An 18,332-nucleotide genomic window follows, 5' to 3' on the forward strand; every position below is an offset into this window, starting at 1 on the left:
AAAATAGAAACTTGTGAAATGTCAAAGTTGTTAAAATATTGAACTCATTTGACATTTAAATTCCCTTTTAAAAGTGTTTATTTGATAAATAGGTGAAGTGAAATTACATTTTACTTTTTCAAATGAGAAATTGTTAGGTGCAATTCAGTCTTCCAGGTCTCTAATACTTAGAACTAGCTAAGTTAATAATTGAACTTAATGCATTTATTCAAAATGACCATACATCATATAAACGTCAGTGAACATCATGCACATGTTTTTTAATAAAACTAGTAATTTGTGTTGTTTTTATGAGGTGTTGAGCATGGGTCCAAGATACAGTCTATAAAAAGGACACAACCTGCTGACATTTGATGCATTCAGAAGAAAAGATAATCAACCCCTCACACCTTTAACTGGCTTTGAGCACAAAATTTTATGTAAAACCAATAAGACAATCAGCATGAAGACAAATGATTTTGGAGGTGCTTCAGGTTTTATTATCAGAACAAGGTTTTGACATTTCACATAGACATCGGTTTCTCCAGCAGGAGAAATTATGTTTCCATGGGAAACATAATTTCTGACTCTAATGTCATCCACAAACAAAATTATGTTCTTACCTACAAAATTCATGTTACATTGTAGTTGCAAAAAAAGATAAGGTCTTAAATAAAATAAGCGTAAAGAACACACTGTAGTTTTTTTTCAAAAATATGGTTTCAAATCTAGAACACTTTTATAAAAACTTCTTCACACAACTTCTAGGTGCCAGGAGAATTTGGCAATTTTCTCAGTCAATAAAAATACATGTCACTTTGATGTTGTTTTGACAGAGACACTCATGAAGATGCTAAATCCCATGGTAGAGAAGATCATATTTTGGAATATTCTGAGGATCTATTGGACTCCGGACTATCATTTTCCCCCTCATGGCTCCTCTGTAAATCACCTCGATTAGGTCTATGAAGTCCTGCTTGGTTTTAAAGCTGCCAACAAATTTAGTGTGATCTGGAGACCTGAAAGAACATTAAAAACACATAATAAACACCACTGTGATGTAGCAATATATATATATATATATATATATATATATATATATATATATATATATATATATATATATATATATATATATATATATTTAAATAAGCTAAGCATACTCACTTGTCACTTTATTAGGTACACCTCACTAGTACTTGGCTGACTTTAGCACTGCCTTTATTTTGTTCTATAAAAACAATATAGTATCCCTTTTCTCACTAATTTTGATTGATCAGTTTGAACTTCAGCAAACTGTCTGTACCACATCTAAATGGCTAAATGCATTACGCTGCTGTAATGTGATTGGATGATTCTCAACTGAGCAGGTGTACCTGATAAAGTTGCTGGTGAGTGTATTTGCTGTGAAATATTCTCACAATTCAAAGAAAACAGCAATGACCAGAAAATAATGTAAAATTAGACAGGATTTTTTAAAGCCAATATCCATAGTTTTAACTTGTTTGAGTAGAAATGAAAGATTTCAGCTATTCTGAATTATATTATTGGTTTGGATACATTTTTGGAGTTGAAATGATTGATTCTTAAATCATTCCCTTATTTTAAGTTAATTATCCCTGCAGTTAACTGTACTTTCTATCTGTCTATAAATTGATTTGAATTTTCATTTTACTTCCCCTATTAATTTTAGATTTATTGCAGTTTTTAATAACCCTATTATAAATTCTCTAAATTAAATGCAGATTTTTGTTCAAACTAAAATTCTACCTTTTTTTTAATATTGGTGTTATATTTTTTTTAATTTCTCTTACAACTACTTTGAAAAACTGTTTCTACTGTCTATTGTCCTTATAATTCATAAAAGGTTGTTGTCTTTTTTTTTACCTCATTGTTTTATCTGTTTTAAATGACTTTGTACTGTCCTTTTGGTGTTTGGAAAGTGCTCAGATAAACAAAGACACCTACAAATAAGCCCACTTTTCTCATTTTTGTGCATATTTCTAATATAACCTAAACTGTATTTTAAATTCTTCTTAATGACGACTTCTGTGTCGAATTAACTTAGTTGTTAATTAAATTGCCGATCTAATTGTTACCAATGTTCGTTGTATAAAGCATTTTTGATTAAATATTTTTCATGAACTTACCCATAATCGACTTTCATGTGCTGCCCGTTAAAAAAGAAGACAGTGGATGGGATATAGCTGATGTCAAAGTATCTGGTGTAAATTGGAGCTTTGTCTACATCAACGATATAGATGGACGCCATGTTACTCAAATCGTGTGCGGTTTTTGACAGCTGCAACAACACAAGAGGTGAGAAATTATGAACAAACAGCATTTTCTGATCAGATGTTTGTTGTTAAAGTCACTTACTATCTCGTCGAGCTGGAGACAAACCGAGTCATCGTCTCTCCCGAACCTCAGAACTAAAACTTTCTCCGCGACGCCTTTGATAACTTCATCGATGTCTTTTTTGGATGTTAATTTAGGTAAAAAGAAGCTCATTTTCAGACGCTAACACGTTAGCTTCTCTGCTGTCGGCAAAAGCAGGAAATTGCGTCACATTGTTGTTGTGAAACCCGGTTAAGTTACCCGCAAGAAACGTGCAAATATAATTAAAATATATGTAAGCATTATATTAAACAGAGTTTTAGTTTTAAATAAGAGTTATAAATTGGGTTTCTTTTCATAAGGCAACACCTTACTTTAATAAATATATGATTTTATTCTCTCCTTTAACGAAAACGTTCCTCACGTTTTAGTACGACACAATATGACGTGACACCGTGTAACAACGTGACCTTCTACCAAATTTTCTTGTAGGAAGTCTGAAAACGCATGTGCGGGCGAGGATTTCACATTCCATGAGGTATAACAGAATGAAGATGCTTTTTGTGATCAATCATTTGATGAACAACGAGCGGTAAATAATATCGCTAATGATATTTATTGGCTCGGGTGTCTCGTGCAAAGAAAGCTGATTTTGACGGTCCTGCTGAGGGAGTGAACGGTTTTTGTTACAATGCTGCGACACTTCTCAGCCAGATGCTGTAATTTGCTATTGAAAAGGACATTTTTGACATCCACGAACAAACCGGTCTTTGGTACCAGACCTTACAGAGAGCCCATCCTCGTAAGTCACTTCTGTACAGGTAACACTGTGAAGAAGGATGGCCTCGACATTAAAGGAGTTCTATCCGAGGAAAAAGAAGCGCTAGATCTTGACAAATGGAAGTCTGTAATGAGATCACAAGCAGCATTCCAGGAGCAAAAACTTTCTCGTGGAGTGGAAACAACCGAGGATGATGATGATGATGACCTGGAAAGTGCAGGTGATGATGTGAAGGACAGCTCCTCATTGGAGGCAACTCGTGAGCTGGTTTCCATGTGGCGTCAAGCTGGGAAATTTGTACCTCAGGAAATGACCGAGGAGGACTTAGAGACGCTGGCAGGCCTCACCACCAAGTCCTCCCGTAAAAAGTACCTGAAGTACCTGGCTGTCAAGGAGGGTCACAAACAGGCCCGCAAGGAGAAGCAGCAGAAGAAAAAGGCTGACAAAGAGGTTTCAATGAAGCAGAGAAAGGAGTTGGAAAACAATGAAGAAGAAGAAGGCGATCAAGATGGACACAGACTGAAAAACACAATGTTTCTCCAGTTCTGGGACCGCACCCTGGACAAACTGTTGGGCTGGAGAACCGCTCAGGCAATGCGGTTTGGTCAACCAATTGTTTTTGACTTGAGCTATGCATCCAACATGTCCAGGCGGGAGATGGAGAACACGGTGTCTCAGCTGATGGAGGTGGAAGGGTGGAACCGGCGTGCAACAGAGCCCTTTCACCTTCACTTTTGCAACCTGCAGCCAGACAGCCTCTACAAAAAGGAGCTAGTGAAGCGATACGGCGCAGAGACCTGGGACCGCCTGCTCATCACCAGCACTGAGCAACATTATATTGATATGTTCCCCAGGGAACAGCTCGTTTACCTCACTGCAGACTCCCCCAATGTCCTGCGCAGCTTTGATCACTCCAAGGTCTACATCATCGGAGCCCTGGTGGACAAGTCCATCCAGTCTGGACTGTCTCTAGCCAACGCCAAGCGCCTGAAACTAGCAACAGCTCGCTTACCACTTGATGAGTATCTTCACTGGGAAATGGGAGCCAAAAATTTGACTCTGGACCAGATGATTCGCATCATGCTGACAATCAAAGATTCGGGGAAATGGGAAGAAGCCTTACAGTTTGTGCCGAAGCGGAAACACGATGGCTTCTATCAACGGCAGACACAAACAGAGGTTTCAAATGACAGACCCAGAAATGTGAAAAAACATGCACTGAGAAAGAGTGGTGACGTGTTTGTGAGATCTGAGGCAAAAGTCACTGGGCAAGCATTTAAGAACCAGACTGTTTACAAATCCAATCATGACAGAATGACTGGACAAAACTGCACCAGAAAAAGTTCTCCAGCTGCAACTAAAGTGCGTACATCGTTCAAAAGCCAAATGGAAGCAAGAAAAACGGGAGACAAGCCCAGGATGTGGTGGCACGAGTGACAGGAAATAACTGCTGTTAACATGGACATGTGTTAGAAAGTATAAACGTAAGAAGTGGTGCGGAAACTGTTCAAATATCCACTTTGTTTTCACACTGGGTGAAAACAAAGATCAGTTGTTTTTTTGTCTGTACAAATGACAAGAATATGATTTCTTTAAAAGGTAGAAACTTCTTTGGTCTTTATTTTAGTCTGACAGAAAACAGGATGCTTAAATAATATTTTGACAGTTTTACAGTAAATAAAATTATACCCATTACTGTAAAGTTTTCTATACAGATGAAATACAGCTTAATATTATAGCGCCTGTCTGTTTTGTTCTTAAATACTGCATCATGTAAGTAAATTCATAGTGTATTCTAAGCAAAAAATAAAAAGATAAAAATAGAATCTGACACCGGTAAAATTCAAGCAGGGTTTTTTTTTTTATAAAACAAAACTGCACAATACTGATCACAGTACCATCAATTAATTTTCACTAATGCTTTTACAGCATCTGAAAGAAAGAACCATCATAAATGAAAAAGACCCTCCTGAATTAAAAGAGGCACCTATACTTCTTTAATGTCTGACTTCCTGTCATCTGTGTTCCCATCTAATTACTCCCTGCAGTATGAAAGTAGAAACTTGTTAAATAAAAACACTATGCACATCAGCATTACATTCCAGTTACAACTAATAAACCCATCTAGTGTAACACTGACTGACTCTCACCTCACATCTCAGCGATAAACATGATAAAGTTATCAGTCTACAATGGAGTTGAAATGCTTTCTTAATTCCAGACCAGCCTCTTATTTGGTGTTTTCTAAGAGCTTAATAAGTTAAGCAACAAGTTTAAAACCGTTAAACTGAAATGACAGCAAATAAATAGTCATGGTTTGTGCTACAGCTCCAGTCTGACATCTTTATTTTCTTAAATATAAAAAAAAACTAGTACTCCCTGTGTCAAATGAGGATGACTTATAGAACTATGATGTCCCCAGTGCAGCGTTCGCAGCAGTTGAAGGTTATGTTCTCATAGCGGGTGTAAGGGTGAAACCTGCCGATGCTCTTCTTGCTGCTCAGAAAGTTTGGGGAGGTGGAGTCACTGAGTGCAGGTTCTGCCTTGTTTTCTGAACAAGAGATTGGATTCAAAACCTTCAACACCTAGAGCAAGAAAATAGAATAAAGTAAAAACATTGTTCAGTTGTTAACATTCTAAAACTAGCAAAACACATTAGGCAAAGAAAAACAGAGGTAACATTTTACATAAACTTGATACCTTCTCAGCCATCTTCTCTGCTGGTGTGCTGCAGAGATGTTCGGCTGGCGCACTACTGCCCTTCGACACAGTGCTGTTAGCGTTGCTTTTGCCCAACAGATGAGAGTTAATAGCATCTGCTAGCTTGTGATTGGCTGCAGCCAGCTCTCCGATGCTGAGAGGCTGAGCACTGGGATAATAAGTCTGCTGCCTGCCCCACTGCAAAGACACCAGGAGCTGCTCCAGGGACCTGGCAACGCAAAGAGGACGCAAAGACAACGTAATAGCTCCGCAATCATTTCAAACATCTCTAGTACAATAACTCTAAATCACTTTTTTTCTAACCGACTGGCCATGAATTGTATGTTTGTTGAGTAAAACACTTCTAAAAGGCACCAATATAACAAGAAACATGGCTGAATGAATCAGTTATTCATAAAGCAGTAATAGATGTAGTCAAAGAGCTGAACAAATTATTACAGGAACACAAAAAGCATTAAAGACATGAAACTAACATGCATATGAAAAGAAATATAAGAATAAGTTTTAATTTCAAGAATGAAGCTAGCGGGAAACTAGTTTTAGATATGCTGGCATCTGACTGCTCACTGCTGGTGTGCTATATGTGACCAGTGTTACTTTAAAATCAATCCAAAGCTTTAATATCCAAGCTGAAGCACTTGTACAAGCTTCTCTGATGCTTTTTCTAGTCTAGTAAACAACACATTAAAAACACATGAACATGTTTGTCTAGTTCAATCAGTAGCACAACAGGGTTACAAAACAGGCATTGAACCTTGGGGAGCCTCACCAGGTAAAGAAAATAATTTCTACAGAAAAGTAGTCACTAGCTTTTACATAACAAGACAACCTAATAGGAGGAAACCAGTGTTAGCACAATTAGGGCAGGTTTTGGAGTGTTGGATGCTTTTGTTAAACGTACTAATTAGCATTTAGGACTGACCCACTTTTACAGAAACTGAGTGCTTCTTAGACTCAACTTGGACATTTGAAAGGAGTCAGTAATTACTGATCAGTGTGGTGTTACCTGTGACTGAGCACCATGTCTCTGGAGAACTCCTCTCGCTCCAACAGCAGGTCCTGAATCGCTCCTTGGGCCTCCCTGATCTGCCTCTGCAGAGCGGCTCTGGCGTTTGTCAGTTCCTCTGCCATGACTCTAAAGTAACAACATTATTTTAATACATATCAATATGATGGTTATGTAGTGTTTATGAAGCATGTTTTTTTAATTGAAATTGTCCTTCTTTTGATTGTGAATGTCACTGCCTTCGAAACTAAAAAGACAATCTTAAACTTGTCAACCATTTAAAATGAAGTCAAAATTAAGTGGAGCATTTCCCACCTGCTGGCGAGGAACTTGCTCCTCCAGACGTCACACTGGATACTCATACGTTCCAGCTGCTCCGCGGTGTGTGAAAGGCTTCGGCCTAAAGCCTCGTTCTCCAGAATGAGCTGGTTTTTCTCTCGCGCAAGACGCTCAAACTGGTACTCGAGGTCATCACCTACCGAGGCTACCAACAGCTTTTTCAGTTCGCGGTTTACCTGCCACACAGTTTAGAAACAAGATTAAAATAAATGTAAAGTTGTTTTATACTCAAATTATACATAAACACTGACATACTTAAGATACAATAAATAAAAGGAATCAACATTACAGATAACTATAATGTAACATAATTACTCTCTGAAGATTGTTTTTACACTGAAATCTGTCTGACTTGCATTTCACTAAGCCCTTACCTCTGTCTGCACACGGATTTGATTCGAAAGGCCCTCTTTGTCTTGCAGGAGCCGGCGTTCAGAGTTCTGCAGCTTCTCTAGCTGTCCTCTCCAGTCCTCCACAAGGGGAGGAGAGCCCTGCTCCTCGGCCTGCTGCCCTGCCTCGCCTTTCCCCTCAGTGGGTCCCGCCCGGCCACTCCGGGTGATAGCAGCTCTGGGCACAATGATCCTCACGGCTTCCACTTCTGTACACGCCTCTCTATTCACTTTGCCTAGGTGAAGCACGCCGAGAGGCTGTGGGGTAGCGGGGGCTGTGACATGTGGCGATTTTGGGCTGTGCTTTGGGCTTGCCACTTTAAGGCGAGGAACGTCAGATAAAAACGGTGACGGGGCGTCAGTGATGACCTCCAGTGTGACAGGTGGTTTTTCGGTTTCCATGCCATCGCCGGGTCCTCGAATAGGCACAGTGGCAGAACCTAGAAATATACAAATAAAAAAGTGAGAGCAGTTATTTTTAAACACTTCTGCCTACAAATCAGTTATGTTTATTGATGTGTCCAATGCAGTGTGTAACATGTACTGTCTTACTGCCTTTTCTGAATGAGCTGGGTTATAGGGTCTGTAAACCATCACAACGTATTCTGATTGCTATTATTTTACTACTATTTTCTACTACATGTTCTTGTTTTCTTCTCAAGACACAAATCCATTTTACGATCAATTTTAAAATGTATGTTGCAATCCTATTATTATACATCAACTTAATTTCCAAACAATATTGTGTGAAGCAGATATATTCAGCTAAATTGACTTAAACTGCACCAATTTGCAACGTACGTCAGTCTTAGGCACGTAACAGGACAAAACAGTGGGACTTTATACCAATCAGGGCAACACAACACAAAGGGTCCTCGTCACTGTTAAACACTGAATAAACATTAATTGATGGACCAAAGCACAGTTTTCAGGAACCTGTTCATAGTCTAGCTTTAAAAAACACTGGATGTTTTACATCCGTACAGCTGATGCTTGACATTAACTGTATGGATGATGCCGTTTTATTTAAAAAAAAAGAAGAAGAAGGATAAACGAATATGCTGCGTACCTCTTACAACTGCTGCAGCAGCCATGGCGGCGGAGGAGACGCAACTTTAGCTTAAACCCGGTGATTCTGTTGTAATTCACAGGAGAGATAGCAGTTATTTGGCAACAATTACAACACTTTTTGTTTATGTTAGAAATACGTTGCTCATAGTTCACCTTTTATCAGCTGAGTGCTGATAAGGTTACATGATAAGGGAAGCTAGTTGTTGAGCTAGGTGTTAGCAAAAGTCAGAACTTTATCAGCATTACCTGCAGCAGTCAGCTCTTCTTTACTAAGAGAGTTTATCAGAAATATTTACTGCGACTTAAATCCGAAGCCTTAAAATGGAAATATTATGTACTAACATACCAGGTAAAAATGAATTTGACCCCCTCCTCGGTTCTCCAGTTTTGTCAGCTGTTTGTTTTGCCACCCGGACACGGTTGGCCTTTCGTGAGCGCACAGAGTTTTCTTCCCCGAGCTTGGACTTCCAGGCAAAACTTCCTGTCAAAACAATATTTTAATCTCAATAAAACTTGACTAACGGAAGTTTCTCTCGATCAAACCAGAAAACTAAAAATTGTAACACGAAAGTATTTTTTTTTTACGACGATCACAAATTGCTGTATTTACTAAATAAGGCAGCGCAGTATCAGATAACTTGACGACATACTCCGCGTTGCTGAATAGCGGAACCTTCGTGTCTCGTCGGAGTTGCATTACGGAGTTAAGAAGTGCTGCAAAAAACATGTTGGTTCCATTTGCCTTATTCCACTGTTAAAATTGCCTGAAGTCTTGGTAAGTCCACCATTGTGCACTTTACTTTTATAGGGTGTGTGCTTTGAGTTGTTATTATGGGAGTGCATGGACTTTGGAGACTCCTGGAGACTACAGGAAAACCCACCAACCCCGAGACACTGGAAGGAAAGATTCTTGCTGTTGGTATCCTAACCTTTAATTTGATCTGTTTATTCGTCCTAGTTTTTGAGATGTTGTTTCCTTAATCTCTGAAACGCATTACTTGATTCCGACTAATGTTGCGTCATAAAGATAACCTTAACCAGCGCTCCTCAGACATCAGTATATGGCTGAACCAGGCAGTGAAGGGGGTGAGGGACCGTGAAGGCAACAGCGTCCAGAACGCCCACCTCCTCACTCTGTTCAACCGCATCTGTAAGCTGCTCTTTTTTCGCATTAGACCGGTGTTTGTGTTCGATGGAGATGCTCCTATGCTGAAGAAGCAGACCCTGGTGAGACCAGCTCAGATGATTACTGTAAAGGGTGTAATAAATACCGCCACTGAACTGTCCGTTTACAAACACTCTTCTTTTGCAGGCTCTGAGGAGGCAGAGGAAAGAGGAGCTGACCACTCAGTCCAAACAGACCAATGAGAAACTTCTGAAGACCTTTCTGAAGAGACAAGCTATCAAAGCTGCACTTGGAGATCATAGGTGAGCAGTAGGAGGAGACAGAATGGTGGGGAGGTGATGAAAATCACCAGTTTTTCATTTTGTATATACTCTATCTGCTATGTTCTTTACTGTAGTCTTACCGTTTTTGTCTGAAATATTCCACAGTAAGGACCCTCTACCAAGCCTCTCCAGTGTGAAAAGAAATGAAGTGGACGACATGTATGTCCTACCCGCCCTTCCACCCACAGAGGAAAAGGAAAGAAGCAGGTCAGAGTCAAGAAGTGTTTTTGCTGTCCAGTTAAATGATTTATTACACCCTGAACATTTGCTTATTTTATGAGTTATCTATTGGGGTTTGATGTGATCAATGGACACTTTGTGAATTGTTGTGTAGTGTTAGGAAAAAAGTAATCTAAAGAGTAGCCACTTTACTCTGAAACCCTTAAAGAAAATGTAGAGGAACCAGCTGCTTAAGTAGTCATCTAATTAGCATTTCTCATCTGGTATGTAATTTAACCTAAGTATAAATACACCAAGGCACTGAGTGTATGAGAAAGTAAATAACATGCAACTTATTACTTTAGAAGAACTGACTACTGAATAGTGTTGTTGGATTTAGAAACAAAAGGACAAATTAATTGAAGATGGTTAAATAATTATTAGTGTCATTTAAAAAAATATCCTAATTAGCTTTCGATCAAAAACAGGACTGTCATAAATGTATACTTTGGTTTAGATAGTAATATGTAGTCATGACAGATGAATACATTTTTTTTTTCTCTTTGCAGCTCAGAAGAGGATGAGGAGGGGAAAGACAGTGACGAAATGGTTGAAACATACCAGGTAAAAATAAAGGCATTAATAAAAAATAAAAAATGTTGAGATTTAAATCTCAAGGCACTTTGCTACAGAAATAAGTTCAGTTAACCTCAAATGAATCCAATTTATTTCAATCTATCCAGCGGCCATCACGTACAGATTATTCTGATCCAAATTACAATACTTTTACGTTACAATACGTTTAATAAAGAGTTTTCTAGTTTAATTTCTTGGGATCTTTTTAAGTGAGCGTCTAACTGTTAAACATTATTGTGAGAAGTAGTTCCAAAATGTACTTTGGCTACCTTTTCTTTCTGTTTTGCATGTCACCTCCCAAATAAATTTAAAACTTTTTTTCTTTGACAACTTGCCTTCAAAGCCAGATTCCTAATTTTGTTTCAGGAAGAACTGTATGAGAATCCAAACTCGGTGGACATAAACTCAGAGGATTTTACCAGCCTGCCTCCTGAGATGAAACACGAGATACTCAAAGAGATGAAAGAATTTTGCAAAAGACGTCGGACCATGTTTAACAAACCTCCTGAGGTACATTTAAGCCTCAAACACACTCCACTCTCCTCTCTTCTTTCCAGTGCTAACTCCTTTTGTTTTCTTCTCTTCTAGCGTTCCGGAGACTTTTCGCAGTACCAACTGGCTGGCCTGCTGCAGAGGAACCGGCTGAACCAGCGTCTGGAGGGAGTTGAGAAGGAGATGAGCCAGTGCAGTGCCGGCAGCGCTCCACAACTCGGTCAGCAGGATGAGGATCAGCAGAATCGCAGCGTGGAGTCAAAGCGGCTGGTTTCAGAAGACAACTCGCACTACATACTTATAAAAGGTGAGGCAGATGTAGCATTATGTTGATAATATACAGTATATATATGCACAACATCTGATTCTAGATAGAAGCATATCTTAAATTTTTTTATACTAGCTCACATTTAAATTTCTTTTAAGGATCAGGGTCTAAATCTGTAAATTTCTTTGGCTCCAGGGCCAGTTTTAGATTTAGTTAGATATAACTGTTGTACTTTCCCATAGAACTGAAACAATTAATCGTGTTGAATCGATTATTGACAAAATCGTCAATGAATTTAGTAATTGATCAATTGTTAATTGTCATATACTAAATAAAATATTCAATTTGCTGAAAAAACACAACACTCTCTGAGTGGTAATTAAGCCAAAACTGTTAAAAAAATGTACATTTTGCCTTTTATATAAAAACATTTCTTTGTCTGTAAATATCTTCTACTCAGAACTCCTCAAGTGTTAAAGTTTTAGATTCACCTGGTTCAAATTCTGTAAAAATTCTCCTATTTGGTACCTTTTGCTGTCCAATTATTAATTGGTTAACTGAAAAAAATAATCAACAGATCTGTCTACACTGTACTGATGTTGAGTGAAGCAAAAAAGGGCTTATTTACTTTAATGTCTTAATTTCTGTAAAAATCAACTCTTTACTTTCTTCACCTACAGGCTCCAAAAAAAACGAACCAGCCTTACAGAGCCAACCTGCAGCTGCACCCTGGACAAGTTCTAGAAAGAGGAAAGCTGACAAACCCGAGCCTCTCTGGCGACCCATCACTGAAGAAGAAGGCGACGAAGAAGAGGATGTACGACCTACCTGCTCAGACGCCGTCAACCCACCTGTGTCAAAACCATCACAACCAGACACATCTCCGCCTTCGCCTCGGACACTCAAGGCAATCCAGGCTGCTATGAGTGACAGCTCAGATGAAGAGAAGCTGAATCCAGATAGCAAGGATGGCAAAGTGTCTCCACGGACACTCCTCGCAATCCAGCAGGCATTAACTGAGGATGAAGTAAGTGTCTCACTGTCCAAACTGCAGACAAGTCCCCAGCGTCCCGCGCGGCGAGTGGTGATCAGTAGCTCCAATGAGGAGACAAAGCCTTCCCTTAAGGAAGAGTCGGACTTCAGTCAAAGCGCCACAGATTTTCGCTCTGCGGCACTTCGACAAAATCCCACAACAGCGATGGAGTCAGAGGTGGAGCGCGTCAGGGAAGGGGAGAAACAAAAAGAGCTGGAGCCGAGAGAACCTGAGCACAAGCTGCACGCTTCTCAATCTAATCAGGAGTTATCCATCAGCTCTCCTTCGCTTCCAAGTGGGAAACAGGCCAGCGCAGAGACGGAGCAGAGACTCCTAGATAAGAGCAAGCATGGACTCACCGGTGGCCTGGCAAAAGCCGACAGAGACGACGTAAAGTCAGGGAACAGCCAGCAGGAAAGCGACTCAGAAGGTAAAGTTACAATAATTTATAGACTCAACTGTTTGTTTTGTCATCCGAATTTAAAATGGTTTTGTTTCACAGAGAGCTTCATTGAGGTGTCCGAGGAAGAATTTAAGCAGGAGGATGCAAATGATTCAGCAGGAGAAAAGAGGATTTTAGAAGAGGTCCAGGAAGATGAGACAAAAACTGAAGAAGAGTCTGAGGAAAGTTTGACTCAGGTTGTTGGTCATCCAGCTCTGAGCTCAGACAAGGAGGATGAGGAGGAGGGAGAGCAGAGGAAAGCTCAGGAAAAAGAGGTGAAGGACGACATGGAATCCAAACCAACAGCAGAAAACAACGAGTGGGAACACCTCGACATGGTCAGTATTTCTCCATCAAACCAGAAGCTTTTCGTCTCGTGCTGTAATAAGCTATAACAATTTTTTATATTTTTTTACCTACGCTAGTTAAAATATTTTTGCTTATATTTTAACTAGCCTCCTGCTACTTTAAGTGTCAATTGGTTGATGTAATTCACAAGTTAAATGATGATTATGACAAAGGCTTAACATAAACACCTTTAAGTTGTTTAGACACCTTCAATTTTAAATAGGGAAAATTTCCAACAACCAAAATAGTATTTCTAGTCTAATGCAGCCGGTTTCCGATGCTGTTTAATTTCCAAAACAAATCCTCCACCCTAACATTTGTTTCTCCCTATTATAAATCCCTGAGAGTATATTTACTACTTTAGTGAAGTTATCTTTTGACAAGTGGCAAGGTAGACATTTGAAATCTCTTAAAGATGAAAAGCTTGCTCTCTTCAAAATGAGTTTAGAGCTCTAAGATTGTGTGCTGCAGCAAAGTAGCTCTATCTAAATATTTCCTTGCTGTCATAACTTTAGCGCCAACATCTTTAGGTGGTATCTGAACTACTTGGTTGTATTTCAGATGAACCTGGTCAGCAGGTCAGCGTGCTTGTAGAGTAACTTGTTTGTTGTGCTGCAGGACGAGCTGGAGGCTCTGGAGAGCTCGCTGCAGCTGGAGCAGAGCAACCTGAGGGAGCAGAAGCAGCAGCAGGAGCGGATGGCGAACACAGTCACGGGGCAGATGTACCTGGAGAGCCAGGTGAACGAAACGAGCTGTGTAATCAGATCCGGTCTAACGGCGAGCAAACGTTCCTTAAGCAATCTGACTTACGCTTATGAATTTTAATTTTCTGTGATGGTGACCTGACAGCTGATCATTCACAGCAGGTGCAGGAGCTCAGCGAGGGAGGGGGAGGGCGCATTTCTCTGTGCTGCATTTGCCAAAACACACAGCTCGACTTGCGTTCGTTGCTGTGATTTTTATTTACAGTATGTTCAGTTGACACAGCAGCATGCTCGTATCTGTGTTTATGATCAGAATTTGCCTGTACTAACTGTATCATAAAATCAGCACTGGTGTATACCTGTCAGAGTGGAGGGTCTTCATTAATCCTTTCAGCTGTTTTGATAATGAGCTGCTAAGAGCAAAGGGATTCCTCACATGACAACAAAAGCTCCCTAGAGAAACGCATTGCTGTAATCATAAAAGCACACACTCTGAGAGTTATGGTAAATAACAACAGCGACATTAAGGTATCAGATAAACATTTAAGTAGAAACTAAATGTGTTAAAATGATGGTGTCATCCTGCAGTACTGTCAAGAGCCACAAGTGTTTCAATACAGTAGATAAAGTCCTGCAGTAACTGTTGTATATATTTATTTAAATAACACTGGAAATACATACATTGAATAAATAACAAATGTTTCTGTAGTTATTTAAATTGTATTTACATTTTAAGCTAATGTTTAAATGTAATTGGGAAAACGTACCGTACATAAAATATTTATTTTTCTCATTCATTTTTTATTGGTCAGCCTCACCCATCAAAGTCAGAAGGGCGGGGCTAAAAGTGCTGATGAGACCTATGGGTTGTTTAATTGGCTAAGGGGTTAATCAATTAGATGCTGTGGTGCATTTAATGAGTCATAGTTGCAGTTTATTATTATTACCATACAATTGACTGCAGCACAGACAATCTAAAATAAGTAAATTCTGAAATAACTCTACGATTTTAAAAAACAATGACTAAATTACTTTGCATTTGACTTAATTGTGGTTATACCTACATCATAAATTAGTTTCATGTATTTATTATAGTTTTTATCTAAAAAATAATTAATCATTTATTTTGGATTATGGCACGTTTGTCCCTCAGTACTACCCAGTTTCTATGATGAGCAACTATAAACCCTGAAGCATTTGCCAGTCTGTGTGGTTTTATTTTTTTATTCTTTGTTTTGCTTTGTAAATTGATGAGCGTTTTGAACGCAGGAGCTGCTGCGGTTGTTCGGCGTGCCGTTTTTGGTGGCTCCCATGGAGGCCGAGGCTCAGTGCGCGGCGTTGGACCGCGCCGACCAGACAAACGGAACCATCACAGACGACTCTGACGTGTGGCTGTTTGGAGGACGACACGTTTACAGGAACTTCTTCAGCCAGAACAAATATGTTGAGCACTACCAGTACAGCGATCTGCAGAGCCAGTTAGGTCAGTGGCTGCTGCCATTTTGGGCTGTGTTTTGGCTAGAGCCTAAAGTGAAAGAATAGTGGAATAGCAGAGATTAAATTGATGAGCTAATGAACACATTGGAGAATGTAACTATTTTTGGGGTAAAGATAGATAATCTATCAGTGTTCCTTCTCCTGATGAAGTGTGATGGCACCTGTCTTTGCCAGGTCTGGACAGAACAAAGATGATCAATCTGGCTTATCTGCTTGGAAGTGACTACACAGAGGGTGTTGCAGGAGTGGGATATGTTACTGGCATGGAGATACTGAATGAGTTTCCAGGGCCAGGACTGGAGCCACTAATACAGCTTAGGTTTGTTTTTTTATTTTTATTTTTTAGCTTTAACAAAGTGCAGGAACACATTTATATTAAAGAGCAACTATATTCTCCATTTTTGTCCCTGTAGTAATTGGTGGTGTGAGGCTCAGGAGAAGAAGCGTCTGACCGATAATCCCAGAGATACGAAGGTGAAGAAGAAGCTGAGGGAACTGAAACTTCAGCCTGGCTTCCCCAACCCTGCGGTGGCTCAGGCTTACCTTCAGCCTGCTGTTGATCCGTCCCAGGCCTCCTTCAGCTGGGGCCGCCCCCAACTCGACATGATCAAAGAATATCCTTTTGTTTCTGCAGCCGTTTTACAGTAAAGTTGCAATGGAACATTTCTTAATAAGATAATACCTTGTAAAGTGTGTTTGTTTTTTTTTTAATTTATGTAACGAATCTCATTTAAGTTACTTATGATCTTAATTACTTATTTAATTACTTCCATTTTTATTTGTTTATTTATATTTAATGTTTTTAGTAATCAATGTTATTTATTATACTATTATTCATAGCTGTTAATATGACCTTAAAACTCAATTACAACTACTTCTCCTTGTATTTCTGTTTTCTTTGTGATCATTTCTTTGACCTCTTCGTCACGTTCTGTCTCAGTCGTTTTGGCTGGAGCAGCAGAAAGACGGAGGAGACTCTCCAACCTGTGATCAAACAGCTCAACAACCAGCAGGTATCTGAGAGACTTTACCCACCTTGACGAGGTTACCACCATGTTTGATTGCTTTATCATCAGTAATGTACTGTAGCTGTTTCTGCTGATATGACATGAGACCAACAGTCGTGCTACTACTTTCTGAAACTATAAGAATAACTAATGATTAAGTTGTGCTTAAAGTTTGAACAAAGTAGCTAGCATTTTGCTAATAAGAAGCTAAGAATCGACTCCTTAAGTAGCAGATTGTCCTATTTGCCGTCTAGACAGGGCTAAAGGTAATTCCAAAGGTTGGAAGGTGAGAGGGGAATTAAAAAGGGCCAAAAGCTTAAAGGGCTAAAAATGACAAATTTACTGTCATAAATAACCGTTTTTAAAAGTAATAAATAATGTAAAATAAATATTTAACTTTGACATCTTTCGTTTTTGAAATGTATTTGTGCATAACTTTGGCTGTGCTTATACAAAATGCATCAAATTAACCATTTGCTTCATGTTTTGAAATGCATTTTGCATAATGCATATTTTCCTGCAACATTTTGTGGAATTTTCTTTCCCATTCAGATCTCAACTATTTTAAAATCAATAAAAATATTGTTTTCCATTAGGTAACAATATGCTCTCATGTATTGTAAATTTACTGTAAATGTACATATGTGGCATGGGAATAAAAACCTATTTGCACAAAAATTAGGAATCAACATTGATGCTATTTTTTTTTCTCTTGGACTCTGACAATGAACCCAAATAGAAAAAGAATCAATTTCCTGTGTTTTACTAAAAAAAATGAACAGACTTGCTTTTGATCAATAAAACTGACATTTTAATATGTAAATATATCTTATATATTGTCAGGGATGAAGTTAAAGAATGTATTAAAAAAAACTCTTGCCTTTTTCTGTTGCTCTTTTTCACTGTAGACTCAGCTCCGAATAGACTCATTCTTCCGCTTGGAGCAGCAGGAAAAGCAGGCGATCCGCAGCCAGCGACTCCGCCGAGCCGTCACCTGCATGAAGAGAAAGGAGAGGGAAGGAGGGGAAGGTGAAAGTAGCGAAGAAGAACTGCCTTCCCCATCCAAATCCAGGAAAGGAAATCTAAAAAACACAGAAGGACAGAAAGAGGAGGAGCCTCCTGTCGCAGGTGGAGGTTTCTTAGCTCCAAAGTCGAATTCTGAATCTCCTTTTACATCCCTCAGGGATTTCTGTAGTCCAGGTCAGGAATCCTTCACAGCAACAGCTGCTCACCAGTCTACTAAAAAACTACCTCAGAAGGCCAGCAGGAAGAGCAGCAGCAGCTCCAGTGAAGACAGCGACGAAGGGAGGGCCGTTGCGATGGTTACAGCCCGATCTGTGTTTGAGGCCAACAGACGAGGCCGAGGAGGAAAACGCACAAGAGGAAGAGGAAAGAAGCTTTAAGATGCTCAACTTTTACATAAATGTTCTAAATGTGATACTCAATGTGAAACCAACTGAAAATTTCTGAAAATAAATGAACTGAGAGTTTTCTGTAATATGCATTATGTTTTTTTATAAACACTGAAACTAGTGGGAATATTTTGACTACTTTGGAGATATGAGAGAAATGTTACTCTGCATTAAAAAAAATTATTTTTCCCTAAATATGTGTCAGATGTCATTTCTTTTTCTGCTATATCAACACTAACAAAAGTTCAAGTCTAATGTATTA

The 18,332-nt window shown here is 39.2% G+C and overlaps 4 protein-coding genes across 6 annotated transcripts; 2 read left to right on the top strand and 2 right to left on the bottom strand.

Moving 5' to 3' along the window:
* Positions 1-453: 453 nt before the first annotated feature.
* On the bottom strand, positions 454-2,554 carry txnl4b (thioredoxin-like 4B). Its single transcript, XM_032560281.1, has 3 exons — positions 2,359-2,554; positions 2,130-2,281; positions 454-998 (listed from the first exon to the last, which is right to left on the bottom strand). Exons 1-3 carry the CDS (start codon positions 2,488-2,490, stop codon positions 833-835), a joined length of 450 nt encoding a protein of 149 aa, XP_032416172.1. The 5' UTR covers positions 2,491-2,554; the 3' UTR covers positions 454-832.
* Positions 2,555-2,766: 212 nt separating this feature from the next.
* Positions 2,767-4,928, top strand: trmt10c (tRNA methyltransferase 10C, mitochondrial RNase P subunit). The gene has a single exon (XM_032560276.1). The coding sequence runs from the start codon at positions 3,008-3,010 to the stop codon at positions 4,532-4,534; it is 1,527 nt and encodes a 508-aa protein (XP_032416167.1). The 5' UTR covers positions 2,767-3,007; the 3' UTR covers positions 4,535-4,928.
* blzf1 (basic leucine zipper nuclear factor 1) lies at positions 4,894-9,087 on the bottom strand. Of its 3 annotated transcripts, none has more exons than XM_032560279.1 (8): positions 8,970-9,067; positions 8,777-8,831; positions 8,622-8,687; positions 7,538-7,992; positions 7,140-7,339; positions 6,825-6,953; positions 5,798-6,026; positions 4,894-5,682 (listed from the first exon to the last, which is right to left on the bottom strand). In XM_032560279.1, exons 3-8 carry the CDS (start codon positions 8,644-8,646, stop codon positions 5,497-5,499), a joined length of 1,224 nt encoding a protein of 407 aa, XP_032416170.1. In that variant the 5' UTR covers positions 8,647-8,687; positions 8,777-8,831; positions 8,970-9,067; the 3' UTR covers positions 4,894-5,496. The 3 variants fall into 3 exon arrangements, with proteins under 3 accessions (XP_032416170.1, XP_032416169.1, XP_032416168.1); XM_032560278.1 differs by having other exon boundaries at positions 8,777-8,892; XM_032560277.1 differs by lacking the exon at positions 8,777-8,831 and having other exon boundaries at positions 8,970-9,087.
* A 243-nt stretch (positions 9,088-9,330) lies between these two features.
* On the top strand, positions 9,331-18,265 carry ercc5 (excision repair cross-complementation group 5). Its single transcript, XM_032560274.1, has 15 exons — positions 9,331-9,542; positions 9,675-9,850; positions 9,936-10,051; positions 10,178-10,279; positions 10,801-10,855; positions 11,234-11,377; positions 11,456-11,666; positions 12,308-13,090; positions 13,163-13,440; positions 14,069-14,188; positions 15,424-15,637; positions 15,826-15,970; positions 16,065-16,265; positions 16,580-16,664; positions 17,567-18,265. The coding sequence occupies exons 1-15, from the start codon at positions 9,455-9,457 to the stop codon at positions 18,059-18,061; spliced, it is 3,213 nt and encodes a 1,070-aa protein (XP_032416165.1). The 5' UTR covers positions 9,331-9,454; the 3' UTR covers positions 18,062-18,265.
* Positions 18,266-18,332: the final 67 nt, after the last annotated feature.

This window comes from Xiphophorus hellerii, chromosome 4 (genome assembly GCF_003331165.1).
Source record: "Xiphophorus hellerii strain 12219 chromosome 4, Xiphophorus_hellerii-4.1, whole genome shotgun sequence".
NCBI lineage: Eukaryota > Metazoa > Chordata > Actinopteri > Cyprinodontiformes > Poeciliidae > Xiphophorus > Xiphophorus hellerii.

Coding starts and splice junctions, on each gene's coding strand:
- ercc5 (XM_032560274.1), top strand. CDS start 9,455: ATGGGAGTGCATGGACTTTGGAGACTCCTGGAGACTACAGGAAAACCC. Junction 10,856..11,233: donor AAATGGTTGAAACATACCAG/GTAAAAATAAAG, acceptor ATTTTGTTTCAG/GAAGAACTGTATGAGAATCC. Junction 16,266..16,579: donor CAACTCGACATGATCAAAGA/ATATCCTTTTGT, acceptor CCTCTTCGTCAC/GTTCTGTCTCAGTCGTTTTG.
- blzf1 (XM_032560277.1), bottom strand. CDS start 8,646: ATGGCTGCTGCAGCAGTTGTAAGAG. Junction 7,340..7,537: donor AAATCCGTGTGCAGACAGAG/GTAAGGGCTTAG, acceptor ACTGTGTGGCAG/GTAAACCGCGAACTGAAAAA. Junction 6,954..7,139: donor AGCAAGTTCCTCGCCAGCAG/GTGGGAAATGCT, acceptor TTGTTACTTTAG/AGTCATGGCAGAGGAACTGA.
- txnl4b (XM_032560281.1), bottom strand. CDS start 2,490: ATGAGCTTCTTTTTACCTAAATTAACATCCAAAAAAGACATCGATGAA. Junction 2,282..2,358: donor GTCTCCAGCTCGACGAGATA/GTAAGTGACTTT, acceptor GTGTTGTTGCAG/CTGTCAAAAACCGCACACGA. Junction 999..2,129: donor CACATGAAAGTCGATTATGG/GTAAGTTCATGA, acceptor ATGTTCTTTCAG/GTCTCCAGATCACACTAAAT.
- trmt10c (XM_032560276.1), top strand. CDS start 3,008: ATGCTGCGACACTTCTCAGCCAGATGCTGTAATTTGCTATTGAAAAGG.